Genomic DNA, 22,622 nt, shown 5'->3' with positions numbered 1-22,622 from the left:
GGTCAGAAGATGTCACTCCCCCCTCAAATATCCTCAACAGATTTCTATAGCCAACAGCGGCCTTTCCCAAAGGGAATTCTGATGTTATAGAATGTTTATTAGGTGAGGCTCAAAAAGGAGTACAGTGGTGATCAGTTTGTGAAATGCTGGACTACAGGGGCTTCTCAGAGACCCAGCATAGCCTTGCATAAGCAAATCCATACGGTTGAAATCTTCAAAATTGGGCTTATAGTATTTACTGTCTCTGAAACTTATATAAACATGATTTTTTTTTCCTGGAGCATTCTGGAAATTCTGGAATATCCATTCACTCTTTCATTCAACAAATATGTGTCAAGAAGCTATAAGTGTGGCAGACATTGTTCTTGGCACCAAAGATGCATAAATAAACAAGACAATGTTCTTTCCCGAATGGAGTTTATATTTAAGTGGGAGGGCAGCAAGTAAACAAAACTGGGACTATGAAGCAGTATAATAAGGGCTATGAAAATAAAGCAGGGAAAAGAGACAGGGAATGGTGTGAGGGCTTGAGGGGGTGGCTATTTTAGATCAGTAGTCAGAGAAGGCTCCCTGCAGAGTGATATTTGAGTAGAGACCATGAGTGAATGGCTGTGGCCATGTGAAGATGTAGGGGAACAGTATTCCCAACACAGTAACAAGTCCAAAGACCACAGGCCAGGAGGGAGCTTGAGGGGTTTCAGAAACATCAAGAAAACCAGAGTGTTGAAGGTAGAATGAGTAAGATGGAGACGAGGGGCAGAAGACCAGGAGTGTTAGGAGACCTCTCCCTTTAGTAAAGGTAGGTAGAGCCCATCATGAAGGGCCAGGTCATGGGAATGTTCAGGGAAAAGCTGAGCAGATGCAGACTGTGAGCTCAAGGGCAAGTTCCTGACATTCCTCTTCTCCCTCTAACTCCTTCAGTGAACCTTATCTTTCCATCCCTTAAAATAGTGACACTCAAGATCTCCCCCAACTCTCTTTTCTCTAATATCACTCACTCCTTTGGTGATGGACATGACTAGTGTTCACTCTATCTGGTTCTCATCTTTTCTGGGCACCCCTTTCAGTGGGCTGGACCATGTCACTGCTTGTGGCCAACAGCCTGTGAGCAGCAGTGATGAGTTCCCTTCCAGCCTGCAGCGTTGGATTTGCGGGGCCTAACCCCCCACTCTCCCTACTCCCCAGGCAGTCCTGGTTAAGAAGGCCCCAGGTTCCAGACAGTGCAATGTAGGATGATGGAACCTCTGAAAGCCTGGGATGTCAATCTGCCATGTGTTAGTGCCCCAGAGAGTCACCTAACACAGGAAATCTTGGCTTAAGAAAACTTTCCTGTCATTAAGTCACTGAGATTTTAGGGTTATCGCACCATAACCAACCTAACTGAATGGTGCACTGATATAACGGAGTGGTTCTCAAAATTTGAGCCTTAGAACTCCTTTTACTCATAGATTATGAAAGACCCCAAAGAGTTTTTGTTTATGAGGGTCATATCTATAGTGATGTATCATTTGGGAAGTTATAATTGAGAAATTTAAAATATTTATTTACTAACTCATTTAAAAATAACAAACTGGGGCACTGGGGTGGCACAGTTGGTTTAGTGTCCAACTCTTGGTTTTGATCATGATCGTGATCTTAGGATTGTGAGATCAAGCCCTGTGTTGGGCTCTACGCTCAGTGTGGAGTCTGCTTGAGATTCTCTCTCCCTCTCCCTCTGCCCCTCCCACTCGTGCTCTCTCTCAAATAAATAATAAAGAAATCTTTTTTAAAAAATAAAATAAACAAAAATGTATTTTATGAAAAACAAATTTTTTTTAAATTTAGTGAGATGAGTGGCATTGTTTTATATTCTTATAAATCTTTCTAATGCCTAGCTTAATAGAATACAGCTAGATTTATGGAGCTACTCTCATACATTGTTTTGTTTAAAGTACATAGAGAAAAGTAGGCCTTATACAGATTAGTACTTGGGAAAGGAAGGAGTATTTTAGTAGGCTTTTCAGATAATTATGGATATTATTTTTGGTATGTCACCAAAAATAGAAAAATGGTAGCTTCTGAAAGGTTAGTTACAATATGCAGTCTGAAACTAAATTAATGAACCATACAAATGGGCTCTGTTACATTAAATTCCACTGGTCTATCTTATGCTTTGAATGGATTTTACTCAAGCCCGATTTTGTAATGTTCACTGGTCATTTGGAAAATATTGGCTTGCTCACTTCCACAGCTCTTCCAAATGTTGACATGCTACATTATATTATATTGCCACAATAACAGTTTCGAAAGCTTCAGGAAGCTATCAAGGACACAGTGACAAATCCAGATTTTCCAAAATTCTGACTTTTGCTTGAAAGCTCAAGTTTTACAATTACAACAAATAATGTGGTTGTTTTCCTTGAAAAACAGATTCACTTCATACATTTTTGAGGAAACATCTGCCAAACACTCAAATTTGAATAACCATAGCATATCTGCTATGCTAAACATTCTTTCAAGTAAAAATTGTGTTCTATGGGAAAATCTACTAGTTCAGCTTGCAACTCTATCATACAAAGGCTCTTCCTCAAGATTGAGACTATATTTCAAAATGCAACCAGACGGGATATTTAGATTATAACCCAGCATTTCCTTCTCTGACTAGTCCCATTTATCCACTGTTACTTGACTAAATTGCCTCATTGCTTTGTAAGCTCTGTGACTGTAGATCCATGTCTTATTCTCCCTTATAGCGCCCATAGTATGCAGTAGTCACTGTTACTAAATGAATAAATATCCAACTTCCCAAATAGATTGTAAGCACATCAGAATAGGGATTCTATGCCATTCTGCGCGAAACAGGGCACAACAGAGCCCAACTGTGGTCGCTTATAATAATAAAGTTTATAGATTGTATTAGGGTAGCTGGTCATAATGTCAACAGTAATTCATCTTCATCCCTTTTCTTTCAGTATCTATTGTAGAGGAGCCTTGGCGGGAGGAAAATACATGCATAGACATAGGCACCAACACACACACCCCATTTTAGATTCCTACTCAAGAAAGAGAACTTAATAGGAACAAGGTGGTCTCACAGAGCAGGGCTGAAGACAGCACATCAGCATGCGGTTTCTCCCACCATGGGGTGTGTTGGTCACATTGAACTCTGAAGAAAGTCACTGTCTATTTAATCTCAGCTTTATGTCACCATTCTTGGAAAACTATGCTCCCAATCTATTTGCTTTCATTACATGAAATGAATGTTTCCAACCACAGGATCTTCCAGTTTTAGAAACCAATAGCACTGACAAGGCCATCTTCAACCTGGGGCAAAAATAGAATCAGTGTATGGGTGTCACTGAAAAATCTTCATGTCTAGCTTCCCAAGGTCATAGAAACCACACCCCACACACAAACACATGAGAGGTCAACAAAAAACATTTGCTTTCCATGACAAATCGGTGACAAAGGTCTATGTGACAATTTTTGGCTGAGATACAGTTTAAATTCTGTGAACACCCATGATAGGAAGCATTGGCTCCTAAACACTGTTTAGGATGGCAATTATTGAAAAGAATCAAGTTTTTGTTAACACTGCTCTTGTATCCACTGACCAGCTAATGTCATAAGTTTTCCTTCTATTTTGTAAGTCACAGATTTAAATATAGTCCAATTACAAGTGGCAAAGGTTCACAACACTCTACTCAATTAAGTTATATATTTATATAGCATGCTGAAAAGTGTCTTCGGGATAATTATGGAAGTCACATCAAACTATCCTTAAAAACAGATACCATGAGGTGCGCCTGTGTAGCTCAGTCAGTTGAGCATCTGACTCTTGATTTTGGCTCGGGTCATGATCTTGGGGTTGTGAGATTGAGCCTGACGTTTGTTTCCACACTGGACGCGGAGCCTGCTTGAGTCTTTCTCTCCTATCTCTCTGCCCCTCCCTCCTCTTATTAAAAAAAAAAAAAAAAAAAAGCTACCATGAGCTATCACATTATTGCCAAGAACATATTCTGATTAAATGTTTTTTTCTTTCTGAAAAACTAGCGTCACCTTTTGCATTATCTTTTTTTTTTTAATATTTTATTCATTTATTTGGCAGAGAGAGTGAGATCACAAGCAGGCAGAGAGAGAGGAAGAAGCAGGCTCCCTGCTGAGCAGAGAGCCCGATGCGGGGCTTGCAGGACCCTGGGATCATGACCTGAGCCGAAGGCAGAGGCTTAATCCACTGAGCCACCCAGGTTCCCCTGCATTATCTTTTTATAGCAGGTTTATTAAAATACATAATCCCCATACCATAAAATCTACCCTTTGAAAGTGTACAAGTCAGTGGGTTTTGGTATATTTACAGAGTTGTGCAACCATCCCCACTAATTCTAGAACATTTTTAACAATCATAAAGAGACCCTCTACCCATTAGCAGTCACCCTCTATCCCTGCCTCCTCTGGCCCCTGGCAACCACTAATCTATTTTCTATGGATTTGTCTATTTTGGATAATTCATATAAATTTGTTCATATAATATGTGGCCTTTTGTGGCTGGCATCTTTCATTTAGCACAACCTATTCAAGGTTTATCCATGTTATAGCATGTATCAATCCTTCACTTCTTTTTTATTAACAAAAATATTCCACTGTAGAATATGCCACACTTTGTTCATCATTCATCAACTGATAGGCATTTAGGTGTTTCCACTTTTTGACTATTATATCAATTTTATTTTTATTTATTTATTTAAGTACGCTCCATGCCCAGCATGGAGCCCAACACAGAGCTCGAACTCACAACCCTGAGACCAAGATCTGAGCTGAGATCAAGAGTCAGATGCTTAACTGACTTGAGGCACCCAGGTGCCCCTACTTTTTGACGATTATAAATACTGCCTCTATGGACATTGTGTACAAGTTTTTGTGTGAACACATTTTCAATTATTTTGGGATATACCTGTGAGTGGATTTTAAAATGCTTTAAGGATTAAGTCAGTGCAGGGATGAAAATAAGTTCAAAGTTTTTTTCATTGGCCTGTCAAGCCCCCAAGAGTAAAGGGACATTAGAAGGGACAAATCAGTTCCCAAATAAAAGAGGGAAAGTCAGAATAGTAGGTAATAATAGTCTAAAGAAATACTTATCTTGTCCCGGACAGTTTAAGTTAATTTTAACATTACATAATTAACTTCAAAAGACATTCAAAAACAATAAGAAAACAAATATAAATCTGCCTTGCTCTTTTAAGATATAAATTTCTAGGTTCCCTTAGAATAGAAAATATTACTGTTAGAATGTTTTAATGTAAAGATGGAACATGGAGAGTTAAAATAACCATGCAAGACTTTAGTCTGAAAAGTCTGAAAAAATAGTCTGAGTCTATACACTGTCAAGTCATTTGGATTTTTCTACTTTCAAATTCAGACATAGAGTAAATTACAGATGTGGGGCACAAAATAACACTCCCTGCAGGGTGAACATTTCTATAGTCTAGCTGAATATATTTTCAGTATCCATTTCATACTCATTTCCCCAAGTTTCAAAGAACAAAAGTAGTAAATGAAATTGTAAAGCTCATATCCAGGGTACTAGAAAAATCATAGCCATTATATGATGGCTGTCACTTTCTAAAGCCTGATTCTGCTTGAAGAATTACTTCAATAATAAAAGAAGCATGCTCTCCTACCCATGATGTCATCAGCCTGGTTCTGCTTGCCTAGTGTTCAATAAAGATAGAATCTTTGGAAAAAAGAAACAAGGCCAAAGTTTTGTGCAACCCATGGCTTTTACTTTTTATTCCCAACACACAAAGTACATGAAAAATATCAATTATTTCTCTTTAACTCTCTGCTTCCTATTTCCAGATGCTTTAAATAGGAGAGAAAAAGCAAGGCAACAAAACAAATTCCATCTACTGCATCAAAGGCTGGCATATCAATGTTTCATCTGCAAAGAGTCAACAGCAAAGTCACAACTATAAAAAGAAGAAAAACCAATTATCACGTAAGTGCCTCTTTAGTACCTGAATTTTTCCATAAAGAATAAATGTGAGCCATATATTATTGCAGAAAAAAGTTACTTTCTCCTTTTCATAAACTTTTTTGCTTCTTTCAAAAGCTCTTCCACATCTTCCTTCTCTTGGTCTTCCTGTCCTGGTTCCCAGTCAGAATCTTCATCTGTCGGCTCATATTCTTCTTCCTCATCATCGAGAAAGCTGTCATTGAGGTCATACTCACTGGGTTGCCCAACATTATCACTATCTTCATCTGATACGCTTCTCACTGGAAAAAAAAAAAATTGGTACACAACATATTAACCACCACTCAAACTTGGGAGCAGAGATAGCCAGCTGTAAAATGTCTTTTTCTAATGAGAAGAATTACTTTTACTTAAGAAAGCACTAACCACCACAAGTTTCTAGAAAGGGGGCTAAAATGACTTTGTTAGAATTCTAACTTTTCCTACCATGAGGCTCCTGAAACTAAAATGTCCTGTGAGAATCATATTAACAGTTCCTTAATAATACCATAATTATATTCATCCTACCCTACCCTCGGGGTGGTAGAATATACTCTTGCTCCAGTTACTTACTGTCCCTCCCTGTGATATGATTATATTTAATCAGCCCCAATGGCATCACACTTGGTCAAAGGAAAGTGGGTGGAAATAGTTTGTGCCACTTCCAAGGGGAAGCTGTAAGTGCCTTTCTGGGGTTCTGCTGCCGTCGTTTTCCCTCTGCCACCATCTCCCTCATGTCCCAGCTCAGGGCTGATCCTTCAGCCTGGATTCCAGGATGAGAACACACATTGGACAAGGCCACAGCTAACACGCAGCCATAACATAAAGGAGAAAAACACCTACTTATTGTCACGAGGCACTGAAATCTGGGGACAGTCTGTGATCACAGGAAAGCTGGCACAATCTGATTAACACACCACGTTTGTGATCAAATGAGAAAATATGAGTCTATACACTTCAGAAAGTGTGGTTTAATAGATCTTAGTTTGTTTCAGGGACTGTGACTACTGAAAATATCAGGACTGCTATGATAACAGCCGTTAGAATTTACAGATTTCTAAATAATATCATAGAATTTATAGATTTCTAAGTAATATTATAAAACTAGAATTATAACAGTATAATTCTCTGGTCTCCAAATCCACTTCTTCCCTCATCCCACTCTGTTTTATTTTTTTTCCATTGCAAGCAACAAGCATGTTTTAAAATGAGCAGCGAGAAACTCCAGGATGATGGGGGAACATTTAAGAAACAAGTAGGAAGATTCTATCTGGAAATCTCTGAATAGCAGGGGACAATCCCTGTGATCAACACCACACGTATGGGTTAAAAAAAAAATCACTGTTTGTACTTCTGTATATGCTTTACTTAACTTCTTAAAATGTTCATATGCAATAGATAGATATAACTTAAAAGAAACTCAAGAAATTTGAGGAGGAAGAAATGAGGATGACAAAAAAAAAAAGATAATTTATCTGTCCTCTTAACTCTCATAGCCCATTTACATTCTTCTTGGTATCTCCATTCATTTCCAGAGAGGATCTGAGACAACTTATAATAATGAGGTCATAAAAAAAATACAAATAAAAGTAGACATTAAGAACATAAAAACCCAAATGTTTCATTTTTAACATACTTATTATAAATTGAGCATCAGCTTTCTCCCCAGTCTCTCGGTAGCCAAGGCTAAAAAGGCTAAACAATGATTTGCACAATTCTCATTAGCATAAAAGCATACCAGTGCCTTAAGGGAAATCTATGATTGTATTTATTTGTAAACATTTCTTATCTCCTGTAAGCATCCTGAGGGTATGTTTTATGTCTAGCTAATCTTAGCTTCCCATAAAACTTTCATGACGGGAAACATTTAAAACACATTTCCAGGGTAGTCTGCAGATGGCAAAGGAGGGAAGAGGAAAGACTGTCCACAGCTTTGTTCTTGGCCATTTTGCTTTGGAAGTTATCTCTTATAAATATGTGACATCTCAGTAGCACCCGTCTCCTTTCAGATTCAGAAATTACCCTAGCGGATTCACAAGAAAAACACATATAATGCTGAAACAACTTCAGGTTCTCCTCCTGCTTTATTTGGCTATTCCTTCTCAAGCCTTTGCGGGCTCTTGCTTGTCTTCCCAACCTCTAAATTTTGGAGTGTTTGAGTTTCTGGCTGGGACCTCTAGTCTCTAACACACTCCAGTCTTATATCCTTTATTCCTAAATGTATATCCCAAGCCAAGACTACCACCTGAATTCCACTCTCCTTTATCTCACTGTCTATGAATTCTCTCTACTTGCACAAGGAACAGGCATCTTGAAACATCGTGTTCCCTGAACACAGCTCTTGAGGTGCTTGACCCAAATCTAGTCATTTTCTTATCAGTCTTGAGTCTGTGACTTCTCCAACCTTCCAAGAAACCTTGGAGTCATCCTTGAATATCCTCCACTGAAAACCCAATATCCAATATGTCAAGAGAATCCTATTGACTCTGCCATCAAAAACTGTCTGCCATTTCTCACTCTATCCATTGTCTGGTCTCCATACCATCATCTTCTTTTCTCAGTCAATTCCAATGTTCACCTAACTGGTTTCTTGCTTCAACTCTTATCTATTCTCTACAGAGAAGCTAGATAGCTTCCAATAGCTTCCTACCTCACTCTGAATTAAATCTGAAGTTCTGACTTGCAGGTGCTGGCCTCTAAGAGTCTACACAACTAGCTTTTCTGAGCTCATTTGCCACTCCTTCCTTACTCTCTTTGTTTCAATTCTTCCCTTTTTCTACCACACCTTAAATAGGACAAGCAGGATCATCTCCAGTGCCTTTGGAGTCACCAATTCCCTTGCCTGGCAAAGTCTTCGCTTTGATGATCACCTGTCTTGCTCTCTCCTTAAAGCCTCTGCTCTCATGTCAAACTATCAGAGTCCTTTCACCATCCTATCTGAGATGGCACCTGTCCGCCCCCACCAACACACCCTTGCCATTCTGTCCTCTTACATACTTTTTCTTCTCAGCAGTTTCACTATATGACATCACATAGTTGTTTACATGCGCACCGTCCACCTTTGTAACATTCTACAAGGGCAAGGCTTTGTCTCTACTGTATCCTCAGCTCCTACAACAACGCATAACACACAGAAGACACTTAATATAAATATTTCTTAAATATATGACTGGATGAACAAATGAACAATCTGCAAATCAACTGCTGAATACCTTTAGTTTTACAGAAACCCTTCTTATTATAACCTACACTTTTAATCACTAGCCTGTCAATATAATGAGTTACATTAAAGACTTTTATCTAAATCCTGCTAATTGGAGGGGCTTTAAGCTTCAGTGAACCTTGGAAATCTTCAGCAGTTTACTGGGAAGGCTCATTTCTTGATCAATAAGGTCATTTTATTTATTTTCTCAAAAAATTATTTATATCTATCAAATCTTCATTTATATAAACATCAAATCATATGATTCTTTTATTTTTTATTTATATTTTTAAGATTTTATTTGTTTGACACAGAGAGCTTGCGGGACAGAGAGCACAAGGAGAGGGAGCTGTAGGCAGAGGCAAAGGGAGAAGCAGGCTCCCTGCTGAGCAAGGGGCTGATGTGGGGCTCGATCCCAGGACTCTGGAATCATGACCTGAGCCAAAGGCAGACACTTTACTGACTGAGCCACCCAGGCGCCCCACATATGATTCTTTTAAATAGCAGGTTCAGAATCTAAAAAAACCCATCCATAATAGAACTCCAAGCAGCTGGTAGCAAATTTCATACACTCTACTTCACAGGAATGGGTATTTTGTGCTTTAAGTAAAAGCACCTGAAGAGCCAACTCATGACAAAGGCAAAGTCAGCTCTCTGTCCTGTGTTAGCAGGGCCATGCCATGTGGACACTTCTTAACAGGATATTAAATGTTGACATGTGATTTTCTTTCTGGAATCAATTACATTCGGATCCTCTTTAGTAAATTCAGTTAGTGGCCTTAAGTATTCTACAATGTAAATGCCATCTAGATTGGAGTTTACCTATTTTTTTTGCTAAAGGTGTTTTTAGAAAAATAACAGTTTCTGCCTTTCAAAAGTGTAACTGGGCTACGCAGACAGTGAGACTTGACTTTCTAGGAAAATGCTTTGAATAAGCATACTTGGTGATCTGAATTATTACATGATTTCCTGAATCATAGGAGTAAACTCAGGAAGCAGGGTTCTAAAATAAATATGGCTAACACCTAACCTAGGAATAAAATGCCTGTCCTTAGCACACAATTAAGCTTTTATGCAAAAGGGATATGAAGAACATTGAAAGCAAGAGGAAAAAAACCAAAAAACCCAAAACCCATGCATGTATTTTCCAACTGGGCACACTGAAACATACGGTATGGTAGCTGGATATCTGGATTTGAAGTGGTAAAACTAGAAAAGTTCACATAAACCTTGCTAGTAGCACTTTTTTGCTAGATAAAAACTTCAAAGAAAGCTCATACAAGGAAGTTGGCTGGTAAGAGAACCAGGCAACACTCGAGGAATCCCATCACAGACCATCCCAAGCCAAGACTTCAGTATCGTACAGATACTGTAAATTGGTGAAAAGCTTATTAAAGTGCAAAAATAATAACAGAAGACATAGCAGGAGCTGTTTAATTTTTTTACTCAATAACAAAACATAATTTTTATAGTTATTTTTTGTAGATTTCCACAGAATTAATAATATAATTGCATTTTTAAAAAAATAAGTGCCTACACATAACATTTTCCTATATAATAGCTAGCTGATTTGAAATATGATTTTTTTTTTTTTTTTTTTTTTTTTTTAGAGGGAGAGAGAGTGTGCGGGGGCCGGGGTGGAGGGAGGGCTGGAGGGAGAGAGAGAGAATCTTGAGGAGGCTTAATGCCCAGTACGGAGCCAAGGAAAAGCCTGAAATCATGATCTGAGCTGAAATCAAGAGTCTGGTGCTTAACCAGCTAAGCCATCCAGGTGACCCTGAAATATAATTCTTGAGTGTGTCTAAGAAATCAGAACTGTACTTGTTTCTTCCAAATCAAGGTAAGCTCAGATGAAATAATTTTTTTCTCTCTATCTTCACCTAGAAGTTTCTTGCTGTTAGTTACTTCTATTTTTATGTGATTGTCCATCCCCCTCATCCAACAAAAAGTCTCTAAAAAGCAGCCGTGGTTTAAGAGAGAAGATAGACTGGGGAGTAGAAACCCAAAGATCTATGTCATAAACAAGCCCATAAACAATGCACAAGTCACTTAACTTAATGGCTTAATGGAATTTATGTTTTTTACCTATGAGTCAAAGGATGTTGATTAAATTACTTCAAAAATCTTTTCTGACTCCCAAGTTATAATTTTAAGTCCAAAGTGGAATCATCATTTTCTCTACAAATCAGTGAAGTCATATGAAACGTAGGGATGACAGCCTGACTGCATGAAGCAGCACAGGAGAAACAGGCGGTCACTTATTTTGAAGAACTGATGGGTAACGCTGCACTTCCATGATGGAAAAGAACCACCTTTAGAAAAGTAACAGACTCTTTTAACATCTTTAAAGCAACAACAGTTTAACTATTTGATATTAGGCTGTGGTCATTTCTTAATTTCTGCTCATGTAGAAGGATGTGTCACATCAGAATGACAATTCCTAAATTTGTGTCTAAACTTTTCTTTACAGTTTAAAATTTCACTGTCAGTTCTTACCCTAAGAACATCAGTCTGAAGAGCTGGTGAAGAGTACACTGTGTCAAATGCATATTGGAAGAAATACTGGTTTTTACAGAGAGAAAAGATCGTTCCAAATTGCTGATTTTTCCAAATAGATTTCTGGTGTTAGGATCTAAGACTGTCATCTTAGATGACATCTAAGAGATGCCTCATAACAGATTTATAGCTTAACATCAATAATTCTTCAGATTTTATTGTCCTTTCTTTACTAGTAAATCTGAGGACTAAGTAGGACATTAATTTTCATTAAGTAAAAAATTTTAGCTCAATATTCTAAAGATGAAAATCTACTACATACTACAAGAATAAACACTTTTTCAAATACTTCATTTTACTACTAAAGACTCATCTTTCTCATGTACCAAGCTACTAGTTGTGTATTCATATTTTAGCCTTGGAAAAGCAGCTTGTGTATTCTGGTCTACTTTATTATACATGAAATTTATTCCTCTTTTTAAATTCCACTGCACTAGCCTTTTTTGTATCCCCAAATCTCTCTGCTTTCCCTACACTAAGCATCAGTTTATAGAATCTTATTTAAGTTCCATTAATTTCCATAATAGCTTTCTAGAAAGGAAAGTATATATAAGTTCTACTTCTGGAAGGAAAGTATATATAAGCAAATGTGTGCATACCACTGCAGAACTAGAGATAAATTAAAATAGCTATCAGTAGAACATTTTAAATTTTCAGCCATGGGTGGTACCAATAGCCTAGAATAATGCATATCACATAATAACAAAAGCCAGAATGACTCCAATAATCAAATAATAAAATGCTGATGATAATTTTTTTAATGCTGTCAACAGGTAAGGTAGCTAAGAAAGTATAAAATAAAATTTTCCTGGCACCGATTGCTCTTGCATTCAGTAATTTGTGCCAAAACCAGAGTACTCTAAGAAGAAGTGTGGAAAGTTAGTGAAATTTCAAATCAATTAGATGTATAAGATGCTTAATAGATGACAACAGTCAAACCTACAAAAAAAAAAAAAAACCTACATAAATTGTTACATGTGTGGAAGAACTCTGTAGACAGAAATGTTTTAGGAGTGCTACAATCAGAAGTTAAATATTAAGAGTTTAATGCAGTTATTTTAACACTGGTACCATCTTAAATTTTATTGTCTCATTGCGTAGTTATGATACTCCACCTCAAATTCAACATGTTTAAATTAAAGTAACAGCTACCTGGCTCTTCCTCCTAATCTCTATGATATGTAAATGTCATCCCTAGTCTCCTGGTAAATTGTATTATAATTCTGAGTCATCATTATTTCCTTCATGTCACAGGCGCCAAACCAATTAGTTGGCAAATCTGATATTTCTTTCAAAATCTCACTTGAATCCAATTCTATCTTTCCATTCTCATGGTGGCCAACCAAGCTCTGGCCCTTTATTCAACTGCTTAACATCCAGAAATCTTCCCCCACTCTAACTCTGACAGTTCGTTGTCACCAACTTGATTTGGATAAAATACTGCCTCCCCATTCCAAGCCAATGTACCTGCATCTTTGGTCTAGTTTTCAAGAGCTTCTGTAATCTGGCCTCAATACAACCTTTTAGTATCATCCACAGTTAACTACAGACGCTCTCCATGTTAGTTAAACTTATCTACTTGCTAACCCCACACACCACTTACCATATTCCTCCTTGGTGTCTTTCACTGATCTATTCCTCACTTTGTCTGGGATATCCTCTATCTACTGACCACAAAACTAAGAAACACAGGCGATTCAAATCCAAGCACCTTAATGACCAACTTAGCCTAGGTTCCCACATCATGGTCTACCCTGATAAGCCCCAGCAGAAAGTGCTTCTTCTCTTCCCTCAGAGATTTTAGACCGTCTTTGCCACAAGCATATATAGAACCGAGCTGGTTCTCACTGATCTCTGTTAACTCTGCTCGCTTGGAATACATAATAAATGAATCAATAAGCATATAATGAATCTATATAAATGAGATTAAGATCTTGGGTGATGTTAAACTTTAAGGATTCAGGAGATGAGAAAAACTAGGATGTTAGAATTCACTGTTAGATAACTCTAAATTAAGAAATACAATGAGACCCCAATATTTAAGATTGGAAATACTCCAGACACCTTAATTTATAAGTTTTAGAGTAGGAAGAGTGTTTTGACAATTTGGCCTTGAAAGTAGATTAAAAATATAAAATTAAATTTTGGAATGCCTGGGTGGCTCAGGAGGTTAAGCATCTGCCATGGGCTCAGGTCACGATCCCGGGGTCCTGGGATCGAGGCCCACATTGGGCTCCCTGCTCAGTGAGGGGTCTGCTTCTCCCACTCTCTCTGCCTCTCCTCTCCAGCTTGTGTTCTCTCTCTGTCTCTATCTCTCTCTCTGACAAATAAATAAAAACTTTCTTAAAAAAATTAAATGTTGCTTAAAAATATCTACACTTTTATAAAAACTGGCTTTCCAATGACATGAAAACCTTTTCTTAAAGAAAGTTAGTTGCTATAAAAATATGTTCTTCCTTCAGAAGATTCCCTAATGATAATTCAAAGAGGCTTTTCAAAGAAAGCTCACATTAAACTACTGTACCTGATGTACATTGATAGTTTTTAGGAAATTGGTTCTTATTTCTATAAAGATACAGATGTGTCAAATGCATTTTCATGGGACAGTGTTAAATCTTGCCAATAAAATATGCTTTAATCAACATACATTACATGACTGCTGGTAAGAAAGTTTATTTAACCCCCAGAAATGCTACATCATTGGACACAGCCCCAGTTAAAAAAAGTATAACACGTAACGTGTAACCTCTATAACCTATGAGCTCGGACAAAATGAGTTGTGTCTGAAGTACTAAAGTACGAAAATGTGTTTCAGTGAGATATTTCCAATGGAATTCTTTTATGGTGAAATTCTTTACTCCTGTCACTTGGTTACAAAGGGGCTGTGTTTATGCACACATATGTGCATGTGGTCATAGCCTGCAGAATATGCATTTTCTTCTCTCATTCTGTGGGTAGAAATATTGTGTGCCAAATTGGCCTCTGCATTATATAAACGATACGAAGAAGCCAGAATTTGTTAAAGTTAAAAAGTATTCAAGTTTGGAACGGGGGAAAGAGAAGGTAGGACGGATGCCTGCACCTAAGACTGAAGGACATTTGATGGATGCTTCCCTGGTATCTGTCCTCCCTGCCTCTCTTTCCCCCAAAACTTTAGTTTCTATCAGGAATCCCTGTGGTTCTGAAGAAAGTGACCTATCCTAATTCCAGGGGTGGTTCAAACTCATCAGTGGTCCTAGTGATTCACTCAAGAGTAATAATAGGATCTAAATCAGTAAAAAAAGTAAATTTCATGATTCTTCCTAGGAATAGTGAGAACTGAAGTTGTTCATCCACTCTCTCTCCTGAGATGTAAACATGGGTGCTGAATAAGGATGCATCTAGTCCCTTTGTGGTGGGGAGAAGCCGGTCTTAGGATGATAATGACCCCTTTAAAGACAGAATGATGAAAGGAAATTGGGTCATTGGTGACATTATTGACATTACTAATGAGCCAAAGCAGTAAATGTCTAAATCCATCCACACTTATTGTATTTTTTCACTTAAAGAAGTCAGTCAGTTCTCATTATCACTGAGGATAGTTTGAGATTTTGTTTTCAGATACTGGCCAACAAAAGAATTCTAAAAGATACAATGATAAATATATATTGTTGTGCAACGATTGTAGAAAACATCTGGTATATAAAAAATTTACCACTTTAAAAAAAATTTATTTATTTGAGAGAGAGAGAATGAGAGAGAGAGAGAGAGAGAGAGAGCACAAGAAGTGGAGGGTTAGAGGGAGAAGCAGACTCCCCGCTGAGCAGGGAGCCAGATGTGGGACTCAATGCCAGGACTCCAGGATCATGACCTCAGCTGAAAGCAGTCGCCTAACCAACTGAGCCACCCAGGCGCCCCTACCACTTTTTTTTAATCTAAGAAAAACCATTAAAATCAGCAAATTCATAGAAGCAGACATTAAACAAAAATTCACATAAATGGAAATTGTACCTAGGTTTAACAAGAGAATCATTTGAAGATTTCATCTTGTTACCTGAGGTAAAATTACTTACCTGGAACTGCACTATGTCTGTATTCTATCTTGTGCTGGGGATTCTTCCTAAAAAAGGAGAAACCAAAAATAAGATCTAGTTTTCCAATCACTAAAAATTAGTAGGAATATTTAATTAAACTAGAACAAAAACAACAACAACAACAACAAAAAACCAGAACACTCACTAACCTACAAATAAAATTAGGCCCCAATGAGCGTCTTACTGAAAAGCATTTGCTTTTTTCGTTGTTAACTATAGTCACCAAGCTGTACAAAACCATTTTTTTTAAAAAGGATTTATTTATTTGTGAGAGAGAGCACAAGCCAGGGGAGAGGCAGAGGGAGTGGAAGAAGCAGAGTCTCCCCCTGGCAGGGAGCTCGGCATGGGGCTTGATCCCAGGACCCTTGGATAATGACCTGAGCCGAAGGTAGATGCTTAACTGACTGAGCCACCCAGGTACCCCCAAAGCATTTGCTTTTTAATTACAACATTAAGTGCTTATTACACGCCAGACATATTTCTAGATGCAAAGATATCCTGGTGAATCAGACAAAAGTTTTTCCCTCATGACTTACTGGAGAAAAACAGTATGAGGTGAAGAACAAGATGTCATATTCCCAAAATATAACATATATCTCTAAAATGTCAATGCCATATATCACATATATAAAAATACAATGTATAATCGTGTATAAAACATAGAACACAAAATATCAAATATGTGTGTATATGTGTTTGTAATCTCTAAAAGGATACTTTTATGGTCTTCTTGAATCCAAAGACAAAAGCGTCTAAGTCATGTCTCTAAAGATCCCCAATTGTTAGGAGAAAACGGAAAAGGCAATTTGCATTGAGAAATGTATACGACATACTCCAAAGTCAAACAGAAACTACTGTTTGGGGGCACCTGGGTGGCTCAGTGGGTTAAGCCTCTGCCTTCGGCTCAGGTCATGATCTCAGGGTCCTGGGATCAAGCCCCACATCGGGCTCTCCGTTCAGCGGGGAGCCTGCTTCCTCCTCTCTCTCTGCCTGCCTCTCTGCCTACTTGTGATCTCTCTCTCTGTCAAATAAATACAATCTTTAAAGAAAAGAAAGAAAGGAAGGAAGAAAGAAAGAAAGAAAGGAAGGAAGGAAGGAAGGAAGGAAGGAAGGAAGGAAGAAACTACTGTTTGGGTATCTATTTTTGATTATATGTACCTATGATCCTTCTATTATTTTATTAGTTAAATGAATGTTGGGATACACTATATATATAAGACATCTCCAGATAATACAAAACTGCCCAGGCAGCAAAAATCCAAATCAGTAACTCGTCGATCATGACCCACTTGATGGGTACCTCTCTTAGGGGACTCACACAGGAGAGGTGGGGTACACTGACAATAGGCATGTGCTAAGGTACACAGCTCACACAAAGCTGTTGTGAGGATTCATGAAGAATACAGAGCAAGTCCTTAGTCTAAGGGCATGACAGGTTGTAAGTAACGAATGTTAGCCATTGACACATCCATCACTGGTTCAATAAATAGTCATGGGGCACTAATTACATGTCAGGCTCTGTCAGGTGTCAGGGACATTTCTTATTGCTAATATCTCTTCTTTCTTGGGATCACTTTTCATCTGTGAGCATTAACACATTACAAGATTGCAACCAAACAGTTAATTAGGGTCATAACTCAACAGTTTTGAAAAGTGGAAAAAAGATTCTAGAAAAGATTGTGTATTTGGGATAATTAACCCAAATCTGACCTTTTAATGGAAAAGACACTTCGAAGTTGAAAGAAAGAAACCGGACAACTTCAACGTGGCCAAGAGAGCTGCACATGAACAAAGCTGCAGGGATGATCTGTGGGAAGACTGACTTGTTGAATGCAGTCTATGAAAACACAATTAATGCTGGACGTCAGAGGAGGAGGAGCAGAAACATGAGGGAGAGGGACATTAATACCAATAACCTGGAAAAAGATTGTTGGTCATTTGGGAGTATTTTTGGTAACCTTTTACAAAATCTTTTTGTGTGAGTGTGATAAAATTAAATACACTGGAAGCTTTTTGTTTTGAAAAAAATGGCAAACCTACTGAAAAGTAGCAAGATTAGTACACTGAAATTTCGTATACCTCTGTTGAGATTCTTCAAGTGTTAATAATTCTATATAGATGTCCAATTGTTGTTATTATTATTACTATTTATAGTCTTCTGAGATTTAAAATCATTTTCTCCATTTTAATATATATATTTTTCAGGTCCCAAGCAGTCCCAACTTTTCCCACTTTGCTCTTAATAATTAAGAAGAAATTTACTGAACAGTTAAATGTAATTTAACTGTTTGCTACTACAGCCTCTTTCAAAAGCTGCTTTTAGAAAGTCTCAAGTAGGGACTCCTGGGTGGCTCAGTTGGTTAAGCAGCTGCCTTCGGCTCAGGTCATGATCCCAGCGTCCTGGGATCGAGTCCCACATCGGGCTCCTTGCTCGGCAGGGAGCCTGCTTCTCCCTCTGCCTGCCACTCTGTCTGCTTGTGCTCACTCTCGCTCCTCTCTCTCTCTCTGACAAATAAATAAATAAATAAATCTTTTAAAAAAAAAAAAAAAGAAAGTCTCAAGTAAGTGAATGTCTGTCTTTAGAAATAAGTACAGAAATAGTACAGAGGACCTAAACAGAATTTTTCCAAAGAAGACCTATAAATGGCCACCAGACGCATGAAAAGATGCTCACCATCACTAATCAAGGAACTGCAAATCAAATCCACAATGAGATGTCACCTTACACCTGTCAGAATGGCTAAAATCAAGAACACAACAAATAACAAGTGTTGGTGAAGATGTGAAGAAAAAGGAACTCGTGCACTACTGGTAGAAATGTGAATTGGTGTAGCCACTGCGGAAAACAGCATGGAGGTTCCTCAAAAATTAAAAACAGAAATACCATATGATATTTACCCAAAGAAAGAAACACTAATGTGAAAGAATATATGCACCCCTACGTTTACTGTAGCATTATTTATAATTGCCAAGATATGGAAGGAACCCAAGGGTCTATCAAAAGAAAAATTGATAAGGAAGATGCGTGTGGGGTGTGTGTGTGTGTGTGTGTGTGTGTGTGTGTGTGTGTAATATCATAGACCCATTAAAAAAGGATGAGATCATGCCGTTTGCAACAACATGGATAGCCCTAGAGGATATTATGCTAAATGAAATAAGTCAGACTGAGAAAGACAAATACCATATGATTTCACTCATACGTGGAATCCGAAAAAACCCAAGTGAATAAACAAACAAATAAACAAAAACAGAATCAGACCTCTAAATGCAGAGAACAAACTGATGGTTGCCAGAAGGGTGGAGGTGGGAGGATGGGGAAAATGGGTGAAGGAGAGTGGGAGAAAGAGGCTTCCAGTTATGGAATGAGTAAGTCACGGGAATAAAAGGCACAACATAAGGAATATAATCAATGATACTGTAATAGCTTGTATGGTGACAGATGGTAGCTACCCCTGTGGTCAGCAGAGCATAATATATAAACTTGTTGCACTGTGTTGTACACCTGAAACTCATGTAACATATGTGTCAACTACATTCAAATTTAAAAAAAAAAAAGATACAGAAATGGAACCAAAGAGTTTACAGAGACTCAAGTACAGTTTATGCACCAAATACCAGTTAAAAGACTGCTGATAATAGCTGTCACCACCACAGAGACTGAAACTGAGAATTACTGTTTTTAAAGGCAAACAGGCTGGGGGCCTGGGTACTGATTCAACCTCCCGGTTGTGGAAGATAGTTCCCGCTTCTCCATTATCTTTAAACACAGCCACAGTGGCCCTCATAAACCCCCCGCCTATATATATCATCTCACATACTGCCTAGGAAAAGGCAAACCACTTCAGAAAAAAAGATGAGGAAAAAAGTTTTTACATTTGTATATTCCCAAACAGAAGAGCAGAAAAGTGTATTTTGAAATTTTGTACCCAGAAAAGGGTTCTGGGATCAAGCCCCACATCAGGCTCCCTGATTGCAGAGGAGTCTGCTTCTCCCTCTACCTACTGCTCCCCCTGCTTGTGCTATCTGTCAAATGAACAAATAAAATCTTTTTAAAAAGATCGTAAAGGAAACCAGAAGAAACTAGTCGATTTGATACTTTTCCACATTTAGAGGCCAAACTTCCAATTTCAAACAAAAGGATTAGCATCAGTACAGTTTTTGCTTGAAAACAAAGAAAAAATATATTCTGTGACAAGTCCAAAAGTTTTCTCTTTAGATCTTTAGGATGTATTTCCAAATATATTTTCTTTGTTGATGATAAGTATAACTCTCAGAATGGACTTTAACAGGAAAATGAGCCAAAAATAAAAGATAATACATCACATGCAAAAGCACATACTCAAAATAAAAATGAGTTTTAGACATGTCTTGTTCATGTAGCAATTTAAATGTTAAAAAAAATCAGTATTCTGAATGTTAAATTCTTAAATTATGCCCTTCTTCAAGGTGTCCTGTAATCCCAGTCCCAACCTTTATTTGCAGTTCCAAGCCTTCATTTCTACTCCAGGAGAGTATTTTTGATTTTTTGCCATCAGTAGGTACTTGCTCACAGCGTTTTTGCCAAGAACGCTCTTCCTACTATACACTGCCCAAGTTCAAATCATACCTCCTTTAGGAAGGGAATTCTGATAATCACTGGGACACAGCTCTAGAATACATGGTCCATACCTACCACTGGGTGCTCACTACATAATTTTTTTAAAATATTTTAATTTATTTATTTGACAGAGAGAGACACAGTGAAAGAGGGAACAGAAGTAGGGGTATTGGGAGAGGTAGAAGCAGGCTTCCCACTGACAGAGGACCTGACATGGGGCTCAATCCCAGGACCCTGGGATCATGACCTGAGCCAAAGGCAGACGCTTAACAACTGAGCCACCCAAGCGCCCCTCACTAGGTAACTTCTTATAGTGTCATCTAAATTTTCAACACAAATGTGTGTGTGTGTGTCTGTGTGTATGTGTGTTCTCTATCATCTATCAAATGAACCACTAGAAGCCACAGAGTTTTTCTTGCACCTTTTAATATCTTTTATAGCACCTTTCACAAGACGGTATTCATCTGTAGTTTTAACAAATTTATCTACCAGAATGTAGATTTTTTTAAGTAAGGTAAAAGTTTTTTTAATTAAGCTTTTACATATTTCCAAATTGGTGAAATATTTTATATTTTCCTATTTAATAAGAAAATAAGAAACTTGTTTTTGCTAAATTTACTACTGTTTCTTAAAATAAGTGTTGAAAGGAACTTGACAGAATATTATCAATATTGTATTGTCAATATTGTCAATACACAACGAAGTTTAAAATTCTCACTGGTTGGAGCACAAAAAGCAGTTTCTAGTAATTTTGAGACTGGTAATAAGTGTTTTTGAGTTCATGTTAACACTTAACATTTTCATAGTAATCCTAATCCATGAATCTTAATGTTTTCAGAACCCCATCCTTTGAAAGGTGGTTTTTTTTACTGGAAATTTGCCAGAGAATGCATATTCTCATGAGGTTGGAAAGAATGTCAATGTGCTGAAACTGCTTTATATCCACACTTACAAAGTTAAGTATTACAAGTACTCACTGAATCTTTTTATACAAACCTAAGACTAAAACATGTTAGAATTTCCTGCCATTAACAATTCATATTACTTCCCCAGGAAACAATGAAAATGTAACAATCATATAAAGCAGACTCCACTGCAATCAGGTTCCTGAGATACTGACTGGTCAGCATCACCAGACACTTAGCTCTAGTCAATCAATCATGCATGGAACACAGGAACACACAGTCCTTCACAAATGCTTAAGAGATAGATGCCACCATGTTCTGGATCTGTCCTCATTTGGCTGGTTGAACTTTGGACCACTGGCCTTGCTATGGAAGGGGTTCAGGTTTCAGGATCAGAAGGGCTGATTATGAATTCAAACTATACCTTTTACTGATTGTGTGATTCATGGAAAGTCCTATAAACCAAGTTACCATTTACTCATCTGCAAAGAAGGGATAATACTGCTTAGCTCACACAGGGTTGTTCCGAGGGGTAAATGAAGTAATAGGTATAAACACTTATAGGCTATTTAAGTATATTCCACGTGTCAGCTATTTTTATGGAAACAGAAATTAATTTTAAGACAGCCAACAATGTGTGAAAACTCTGTGTGCCAGTAAAAGTAACTGCCAATTAAAAAGTGCATATGGAATGAAAAAAATAAAAAAATTCGAAAGTCTATTAAATAACAAAATATGGGGGAAAAAGTATTGCCAATTAATACTAAATAGCTGAATTTTGTTTTTAATAATACATATTATTGACAGAATATTTTTCTCATCATACTTCACATATTCATGGAAAATTTTCCTTTTTTTTTTTTTTTAAGATTTTTCTATTTGTCAGAGAGAGAGAGCACGTAAAAGAGAGAGCACACGTGTAAGCTGGGGGAGAGGCAGGCAGAGGGAGAAGCAGACTCCCAGCTGAGCAGGGAGCCCGATGTGGGGCTTAATCCCAAGACCTCAGATCATGACCCCAGTCCAAGGCAAATGCTTAACTGACTGAGCCACCCAGGCATCCCTATAGAAAATTTTCTAACACTCAACTGTGCATATCTCATTTTCAAAAATCAGTCATTTCGTAACAAGGCAGAATGTCTTTTTCATATAACTCTGGGTTAAGGCTAAGTGGCAGTTTTGTGCAGCTCTGTGGGGGCACATGAGCATTTGAGATAACTTTCAAAGATAATGCCAAATTCCATACAGGACTTTTTCCTAATAATGAATGGAAATACTCAGAGTTCATTCATAAAAGATTTAC

General features: G+C 37.7%; 1 protein-coding gene across 1 annotated transcript in view; it reads right to left on the bottom strand.

Moving 5' to 3' along the window:
- Positions 1–5,741: 5,741 nt before the first annotated feature.
- APLF (aprataxin and PNKP like factor) overlaps positions 5,742–22,622 on the bottom strand; it is a 74,458-nt gene continuing 57,577 nt past the window's right edge. Inside the window, exons 9-11 of the mRNA XM_080813733.1 lie at positions 15,800–15,846; positions 6,051–6,252; positions 5,742–5,945 (exon numbers count right to left, since the gene is read on the bottom strand). Coding sequence (XP_080669859.1) covers positions 5,906–5,945; positions 6,051–6,252; positions 15,800–15,846 — 289 coding nt within the window. The 3' untranslated portion in view covers positions 5,742–5,905. The remainder of the gene's footprint in view (positions 5,946–6,050; positions 6,253–15,799; positions 15,847–22,622) is intronic.

This window comes from Martes martes, assembly GCF_963455335.1.
Source record: "Martes martes genome assembly, chromosome: 9".
In the NCBI taxonomy this organism is placed as follows: domain Eukaryota; kingdom Metazoa; phylum Chordata; class Mammalia; order Carnivora; family Mustelidae; genus Martes; species Martes martes.
The sequence above is the reverse complement of the archived record's forward strand: the minus strand, read 5'-3'. Positions and strand labels throughout refer to the sequence as shown.